This window comes from Pseudochaenichthys georgianus, chromosome 7 (assembly GCF_902827115.2).
Source record: "Pseudochaenichthys georgianus chromosome 7, fPseGeo1.2, whole genome shotgun sequence".
NCBI lineage: Eukaryota > Metazoa > Chordata > Actinopteri > Perciformes > Channichthyidae > Pseudochaenichthys > Pseudochaenichthys georgianus.
In genome coordinates this window covers 10,436,879-10,446,099 of record NC_047509.1, presented here as the reverse complement: position 1 = coordinate 10,446,099, position 9,221 = coordinate 10,436,879, and the positions used below count along the sequence as shown (strand labels likewise).

General features: G+C 40.0%; 1 protein-coding gene across 10 annotated transcripts in view; it reads right to left on the bottom strand.

Moving 5' to 3' along the window:
• Window positions 1-220: 220 nt before the first annotated feature.
• Window positions 221-9,221, bottom strand: part of camta1a (calmodulin binding transcription activator 1a) — a 314,780-nt gene continuing 305,779 nt past the window's right edge. For 4 of the 10 annotated variants that reach the window (XM_034087476.2, XM_034087483.2, XM_034087481.2 and 1 more), the window contains 6 exons: window positions 9,061-9,132; window positions 8,808-8,828; window positions 8,478-8,677; window positions 7,649-7,723; window positions 7,235-7,265; window positions 221-5,195 (listed from right to left, as the gene is read on the bottom strand). In XM_034087476.2, coding sequence (XP_033943367.1) covers window positions 5,163-5,195; window positions 7,235-7,265; window positions 7,649-7,723; window positions 8,478-8,677; window positions 8,808-8,828; window positions 9,061-9,132 — 432 coding nt within the window. In that variant the 3' untranslated portion in view covers window positions 221-5,162. Of the gene's footprint in view, window positions 5,196-7,211; window positions 7,266-7,648; window positions 7,724-8,477; window positions 8,678-8,807; window positions 8,829-9,060; window positions 9,133-9,221 lie in introns of all 10 variants that reach the window. The other 6 variants (XM_034087486.2, XM_034087478.2, XM_034087477.2 and 3 more) reach the window with 6 other exon arrangements.

The window sequence follows — 9,221 nt, the reverse complement described above, 5'->3', positions numbered from 1 at the left end:
ATGTATTTTAAATGTGAAAGCTTTGGGTTGTACCCAAATGTTGTTGGGATGTTGAATATAAATAAAAACTATAAATACTGTCTTATCGTCTTTTCTTGATACAAGGTGTTGACGAAAAGCCATTGGTAGAAGAACAAATGATTGCTTTCTTAAAGTAAAAGAAGAAACAAAAAGACGGAGCAAACTTGGTTCAGGAGTTTTCTTAATTTTTTCATTTTTTTATTATTTTACAGCAGAAAGAATATAAAGCATTCAGAAAACATCGTCCATATTTTAAGGGCAATTCAAAACGTTTTGCATGGCTTCAGCAGCTGAAATCTCTTCTTTTTTTTTTAAACATATCCATCGAGTCAGTGACGCTTGTACATGCACAATTACAAAAATAAAACTTACAAACAAGAGAAGGAGGAAGAAAAAGGAGAAAAACAAAACACATTAGGAGAACCAAGAGGAGATGAAACCTTGAAGGGTAGGGGTCGGGAGCAGAGAAACATTGGGTCACATAACAGGGAAAGACAGAGAGAAAGACAGCTATAGAGGAGAGGAAAATAGATCTAACACTAGTTCACATGCAAAGTGTCGAGGACCCGTAACTTTCTATCAAAGCAGGGCCTTTTTTTCTTCTTCTCGGTTTGGAATTGATGAAAACGTGCAGATCGGTAAAGGGTGCCATATAATTGCTGTCCATAAACTACTGAATGCTTGTCTTGCAATACTGGCATTTGCATAAGAGAAAGTCGACTACATGTGTCCAATCATTTTAAACTTCACTAGGTCTATAGGTCTCCACAAAATAGTTCTTTATTGCTCTGTGTCCACAAGTGGAATATGTTGTAAAACCGTTTCTGTTCTGTTGTCCTGATGTGCCTACCTTTCTCTGGTTTGGGCGCTCGGGAAAAAGAAGAGGAGGAAAGGCAGATTCCCAGGTCAATTCACAGAACTTGAAAATGCTAATATTAAATATGAAGAGTGCCTATCAGCTAACCTGTCATTCCATTCATAAATGGCAGTAAAAACAAGATTTGCAGGTGAACTTTTCATATATCTCTTAATCTTAAATACCCTCTACACTTTGTCATCTAGATAAATTAAAGGCCTAAAGAACTGGCCGAAATGTTTCAATGATTTGACAGACTTCTCTAGAAGAAAGCCAAATCATTTATCTTAATGAGCTATATATATATATATATCGGGACTTTATTCAAGGGCTACTCCAGTGTCTGCAATGTTCATAGTTACCGAGAGGATATGGATTATATCTGATATTCATTCATTTTAAAGACTTAAGTGTCTGCCTTTACAATAAAGCACAACGTTTTTAATTTGTCTATTTCAGCTGCCTCTGCTGTGAATCACGTGTCCTGCTCTGCTTCCTCCTCCCCATTTTGCACCCTGAGTAAAATACAGAAGGGAGGTGAACCAGTCCCTCAGGCTGGAGAAGAGCGATGCCGCTCAGCGAACAAATGAATCTGACACCTTGACATGTCTGCATGTGTGCTGTGTCTTGTGCATGTGTCCGTGTGTACCGTGTGTCACTTAGTTAAAACTAGCTATACATACTGTCCAAATGGTCTCCAATCATGTCCATTTGTCCTATTTGAAGTTGGGAGAACACTGATCAAATCTAAAAGAATCAACAAAGTAAAGAAAAGAGTTTGGTGTAAAAACAATCCTGTCCTCATGCTTTGCTATGAAAACCTCAGTCGCTACCGAGTGTTGATCACTGGCTCATTTGTGAGTTTCCCTTCAGCCCTCCAGTCACATGCCCTCTGTCTTTCTGAGTTCTGTGACACGTCAAACCAACGTTCATCGTTTTACAGAACAGTAAGTCTTTTAACAAGTCTATCTGACTACAGATTCTAGGAAAATAAGCATGCTTTAGGTGCAGTTCGGTCACCCAGTTAACTATTTTACCCATGCAAGCATAATAAATCCCTTCTCTTTTTTGCCACGCCATTGCATTGGCTATGCATTCTTACCACGGACCAGGAGGATGAATGCAAGGCAACAAACCCCAGTAGTGGCACTTCTAAGTATGATTTAACAAGCTGTCCCGTTAGAAAACAGAAAACAAGGCATACAAATGAGAATAAAGCGTAGCATGTTGACAAGCTGGAGTGCTGTGGGAGTATCATATTGTCGCTTTGGTGAGTGTAAGGTGATGGTGATCGTGTGTGTGTTCATGTAGAGGATACAGCACTTTCTGTGGGTGACCATGTTCTCACATTCTCTCAACTTCAGGTACATTGTATGCATTCTGACACTGGGTTTGTGTGATCAGGATATGAATAGGCACTTTCTACATTAACACTCGGGAAATAAAGTTGACATACCAGTGTGTGAAAAACAATAAAAACAACCAGTCGGTCAATGAAACAAATCCCTAATAATAATTATTATTAAACAAACATGACAATACTTCAATGAAAAAACTCAAGTTTTTCAGTGGCACTTGGCTGAATAATCAAATGTCATTACTTTGATACAGAATACACATTCTGGTAGGAATATATAATAGGCAGCAACCAACAGGCACCTCTAAACCAGCAGCTCATGTTTCTCTTAGATTGTTACAGCCCAATCAAATATATACCTAATCCAATGTACAAGACACATCGTATGCCTCATAACTATAAATGGCACTGTTTTACACATTGGTTACTACAGTCATTTTGGCTCATTGACCCCGCATCGAGGCAGTGACAACTTTTAGTGCTGTCCTTTCAGATAGAATCGGTTTAGCACCTTTTACTGTCGGAACAGTTCGTTTTGTATTTTCAGCTGCTTGACAAAGAAACCCAGTCATGTATAGAATGCCAAACATGTTCATCAGGTAGACATCTTTGTGACATAGAATACTAAGATCTGTTAAGAGCATGGCAGCCTGTATCAAGGTGTTGTTGTATTAAGACATATTGTGTCCGGTCATCAGTTTATTACAGGGGTCAGCCAATAAGTAGCACATCAATGCTTGCTGCAGCATCGTGTACATTTGACGAGTTTAATGAAAGAAATAGGGATAACATGATTTTGATTTGTAGAAACACCATGGGCAAGGCTGCCATTCTTTCAGATCAGGCAAGATACCTCAGTAACACATTCCATTTTTAATGACAACACAAATGTAACTCAAACTCTGCTATGGTGCACTCAGTGATGGTCGAATGCTTCAGTTATCAGTGTGAAAAGTGGAGACATGAGAGACTTCAATGCGTTCTGCTTGAATATGACTCCCTCTGCAAACCGTGTACCTTATTGTTCGAGTGATCCTCGACCACTTGTGATCTCATGGTCTTCAGTGCTAGTGTGTATTTCACTGTATGATTATCTGTTCTGCAAACATTAACTTAATTCTCTTCTTAAGCTATATAGCATTCACATACCTCGGCACCATTGGCAAACGATTCTTGGTAGCCCAAAACAAAACAAAAGAAATGTAAACATAACCATACTTGTTTTAAGATAATTTTGCAGACTTCTCCTAACTCTAAATACATTTTTTTGTAGTTTTTTTATATTGCAATAATATCATGCTTTAGCAGAAATATTCTTCTCAAGAACATTCAAAATAAAATAAAATACTCTAATAGTGAAATAGTTTAATTTTACAGAGCATAGCCACTACTGCTTTTGTTGTTTTTTCCCTTTGACTCTGTTCATACTTTTCATGCACATAGCTCATTTTTATCCCAGGTATTTACACTATTTACAAACAATACAACCATACTTCTTAGGCATTCAAACAAAACTATACAAATATTCTGTTTTTGTCTCGTACCTGTTTTTGACCCATTTTTAATGAATAAAATAATATATTTCTAAAATACAATCCCCTTCGGGTAAATGTTTTTTCCTACGTACTTTCAGCCTTCTTTATATACAGAAATCGCTCAATTGTCAAAAATATGGATTTGTCAAACCCCTATTTTGGGACAAGCTTAGGGACCCCTCAAAGAATCTCTAAGACGTCAAGGCAATGTATGTGATCTTCCCCTCAACAGCCTTCGCAGGCTCTGAAGTTCATTTAAAAAGAACATTAATAACCTGCATGACCATAACCATTACAACACAAAATAGGCAAGTTCTTTTCTCTTGTTAGGTTTCAGAGGATCAATCAACAAATCAAAAGAAACAGGACAATACAGGGATAGCTTCAATACTGATATGATCGAAATCATGAGGGAGAAGATGGAAACAAAAGAGAACATCAGAGGTTAGGCTGAAAGACTAGACCATAATCACACAAGCAAAGACTTTTCTTGCCAAGAAGTCATGCATCTTTTCTTGGTAGGATTCAACAACATAGAGTCTGAGGATACAGATCACCAATACATTGGACATGATGGAACAAATACATTGGACAGTATGGAACAAATTCAAGTAATAAAGTGACAATATATACGATAAAGCATAGGGTTTCTTTAAGAAATGGCAAAAGAGAAATATTTTATCACCCATCTGCTTCGTAATGGTTAAACCCCGGACTACATTCATTTGTAGCTCCACCCGTGCGGGCAGACTGGTGGGGTAGAGCACAGTGGGACAGCAGGAGTTGTTGAGCTAAATTGAATATCATTTCATCTACAGCAGTGGAAAGAATTGGGAGTGTGGGTGACCAATTTATTTGGTTAAAAAAATCCTTCTTCAAATGAATTGATTGGTCACTTAAAAAATGATGAAGCACAATAAGAGCCCAGAGTGTTTCTGCGTGGTCTCACTATCCTCTGAGATCCTCTGCAGCAGTCTTAATGTACGTCTCTTGAGGTCCTCGCGTTTGACAGACCTCCGCACGCATGTCCTGCTTCCTTCATCGTCCAAAACCTCTCCATATATTCGAAAAAGACAAAGCAATCCATGAAAAAGTGCAAAAAATGCCATGAAGCAAATGTTTTGCACCCCCCACCCCGACCCTTTTAGTTTATAATCCCGTAGAAGTTGCCACTCTCCGTCAAAAACCAAGTCAGTGGAAAGAATAGATATGTGAAAAAATGCTGTTGTACATGTAGTAGAAGTTGAACCGGTAACACTGTAGTAATAATTGCAGTGCTTGCATTGATTTTTTTTTTCCATTTTTCTTGTAAAATGTCTCGGGTACAAACAAAAACAGAAAAGAGGAGACAGGAGAGTGATGTCAAATGGTGAGGGGGCTCTTCTGAGGGGTCTCATGTTCCCTGGCCCTTTTCAATTCTTTCACCCTGGAACACAGAGAGAGACAAGCGCCCATGAATACAACATCCACGACTCGAGTGACAAGCAGCAACAGTAGCATCGCACTGTTCAGCCAGAACAATCAGAAGTAAATCAAGTCAGCCCAGATCCTCAGGAACGGCAGCTGCTCTGTGAAAGGAAACGTTGGTCAGGGTGGAATTGAACTTGCACTTAGGAACGAACAAAAGAGGATAATTACAGCACAATTACACAATCATTACCACGTTAATCTGAAGAATTACATTCCGGATAAAATGCTTACGTGACGGAAGAAATGCAATCATTCTTGTCATGAAATGCATTTAGTTTCGAAGGGTTCTTTCTAGCACAATGTGGTAATGATATCATCATTATTTTAATTACAGTTATTATTCTAGTTATTGTCACAGGTTTTAAAGTGACACTTTTCAGCAACCTGAAACACTTTTCTTCTCAAACTTCAGCATGAGGTACTGTTATATAAAGAATATTTATATAATGTGAACCTGTCTTTCATTTGAAATCTATTGCGTCAGTATTGAAGAGCACAGATTATATTTAGTATTTCACATCTACGTCAATGACAATTTCACATAAAAAAGACTACGACAACTCAGAATAATTGTCAAACAAACAGGGAGAGGCTGAGAAGAATTGCTCTGGAGGGAAAAGCAAATCACATTTCAACTCGTTATGAATGCATTTCACAAAAGAATAGCACCAGCAGTGTGTGTGGGTTCATAGAAGAGACGTGTGTCTCCAGTGTGTGTGCAAAAAGAGGTCAGCCTGTAGTTCACAGAGAACTCTTTACCCTAGCAATTGACTTTAACACATCAACCGCTGTCATGTCATGGATTTAGCACTACACTTATTCTTCTGCAATATTTATGTATTGAAGAGAGGCAGACTACTTAGATCCGGTGTGTATGTGTGAGTGTGTGTGTGTGTGAGAGCCACATCCTCTCAAGCTGAGCTGGAGAACTCCCTGGAGGTATGAATCCATCACATCCCTGTTGTAGTCCCAAAGGGTGGAGGAACCCATTGTTTGTTTTGTTCTGTGACCTATATGCTGTCACAGCTTCCTAACCTATATCACAGAACCGCAGACACCCTTTGGAAGTGTAGAAGTGGTTACAATAACAATCTCCCCTGCTCTAAAAGCATGATGCCCTATTTTAGGACCGTGTACAGTATTTATGGTAAAGGGTAAAGACATGAAATATGCATGTAGCAAGGCGTAAGGTTTGAACTGTTCAAACATACACATATAATTGTTGTTCTCCCATTCAGGTGTACCTTTTATTTTATATGAATGTATCGGTTCTGTTCTGATAAACCAGTGGACATTACACATTCAACAGTTCGACCAAGTTTTAGCAAGAGGAAATGGGAGGGGACAGCCCCCTCCCAGTCTGTCGAGTGGCTAGAAACAGGACACACAGCCAGTCAGACAGACAGACACCCAGTTGAGAAACAGCAGGCCCATAGCATGCCTAAAGGTAGAAGAGCAAGGCTCGTAGTTGTCACCACTCGTCATGCAGCAGAATAAAACATGACTGAAAAAAAGCTTCCCCTTTTCTCAAACTGGCTATCTGCAAAACCACACAAAGCTGAAATAAAAACACAAAACAATAAGAACAAAAAGTAATTCCCAAGGAGAGAAAGACAGAGATAAAGAGAGTCAGAGAAGTGCCTGTTAAGTGTTGCAGTGATGTTGTCATTCATAAGCATTTTGTTAGTTTTTCGAGATCTGAAATCTGAGCTTCGCAGTCCACCTGTGGCTCCAGTCGGCAGCCTTCATGCAAGCAGGCATCAAGCAACAGTGATGGAGAAGGAGGAAAGGTGGGTGGAGGGATAGGAGAAAAAGAGCAAAAGAGAAAATGAGACTGAGGGAAGGAAGGAGAGAATGCGAAGGCCGAGACCTCAGGAGGAGATAATTGTGTTATTAAAGAGTGAGAGACAGAAAGGGAGAGAAGAGGCGTACAGAATAACAGAGAGAGAGAGGAAGAGGAAGAGAAACGAACTGAGTTGCTGAGGCTGCACTCACCCGCTTGAACAGTCTATGGTCCATCAAGGGGCTTGGCATAAACAGCAAAACAATACCAGACAGCTATTAGCACACAGTAGGCACTGTGAGGGAGGGGCGAGGACAGTGAGGGGAGGGGTGGAGCTTAGGTGTTCAAGACATTTTCTAACCACCTCATTTGTCCGACACAAACTAAATCAAACACACACAACACAGTGTAAAGAGAAGAGTAAAGAGATGGACACGATTATGGAACTAGTGGTAGTTTCTACGGTGTCTTACTGATTAGCTCAATGTGATTATATTCTTTTGGACCATAAACCAAACCATGCGGGACATATGAATGTGCAGATGTATCTAGCCTATGGAACGTTTTGTGTGTAACATGTAAATATTAGTAGGTTAGCATGTGTGAGAGTCAGTGTCGGGGGCTACCTGTGGCGGCAGCGACGTAGGAACCTCATGATCTTCCTGGCAGCCTGATCCTGCCTCTTTGTGAGCAGACTACCTCTGTGAAACACCAGAAGGAAAATAGTATCGCTTTGTTATTGTGAAATACATAAGAGGCAACTTTCATCTTTCAGTGAACATGTGAAAAGATGTTGTGAACCTTGGTGAATGTCAATAAACTACTTAAAGGTCACCTATTATGGTAAATCCACTCTTCACGTCTTTTCTACATCAACATGTGTCCCCCCCTCTGTGGAAAGAGATTCTGAACGTTTCAGGAACAAAGACCCCCTCTCTTTTTGTCCTGATCCATTTCTATAAAAACCTGTCTGAAAATGAGCTGATCAGATTGTGGCCACTTTATGATGTCATAACGATTTGTTGGCTTGTGTAACCATCAGCCAATCAGCAACCAAGGTAACCCCCCCCCCCCTTTATCACCTGAATCTCCTCCTAGAGCACCATTGTGTTCTTTCTAACCAAATCTCTCTCAGAGGGGCGTGGGGAGGGGCTCCTTATTTTCATCTAAAGTAACAGACAGAGAATCAGCCCTTTTGAAACAGGGCTGAAACAGAGGGGATTATGGGTAATGCTGCAATGATCTGTTTGGTGTTTCAAGCCAAACAATGCAGAGACATGTTTTGTATATATCTGAGACCTGTAATATATTGTTGAAAATTAGTATAATAGGGGACCTTTAATAAAATTGCTTCCGAACACTCAATTGATTTGGCACTTTCACATCATTTTGTAATACTATATGCCAGAGTAGTTTCTTTAGTACTTCAGTTTCTGGCTTATAGGAAGTGTCTACCTCAGTTTGTGCTGCACCAGGGCAGCAGCCGCCCCGCGGTGGTGGGGCTTCAGCCTGCCAAACTCCTTATAGCTGCGGTAGTATTGCTGAATGAGCACCGCAGCCTTCCTGCTCTGCTGGAACTTCTTCTGCTCGTGGTAGCTGCGGAATTTACTCTGGATAAGGATGGCGGCCTGCGTCATCTTCTTATAAAGTGCATACTGCCAACGAGAAAGAACAGCGTGTCAAGCTTTGCTGTGTGCCATAGTGCCACGCAGTTCAAACTGTAGTCAAATAACACAACCTAATGTTTGGCAATTCATTCAGCTGCTTGTAGTGACAAAAAGTTACCTTCAAGGCTATCCATGTTAGCTTGCAAACAGAAAAAAGGAAATATTGTGAGTGATGCACTAACATACTCTATACTCAAAAAGTCTGTTGAGTTTAAAAATGATAAAAAGTTCAATTAAATGTATTCAGATAGTTAACTCATGTTGTTATCTTCCTCCCAAAAGACTATCATATAGACTAACTACATTCGAACCTGTAAACAAAACCACGTATTACCATATCAGGAACACCTCAATGCTTTGGAGGTGCCTACCTGTTTGTATTTCTTGTAACAACGTTGAATGACAGCAGAAGCTACTTCCTGTTGCTCTCGGAGCGGCCGCCCCTGTAGGAGAGTAAAGTAGGACAGGTCAGAGGTAACAATTGCACCTGCATTTGCCACAAAGGATATTGGTGGCTCTGTTAAGTCTCCCT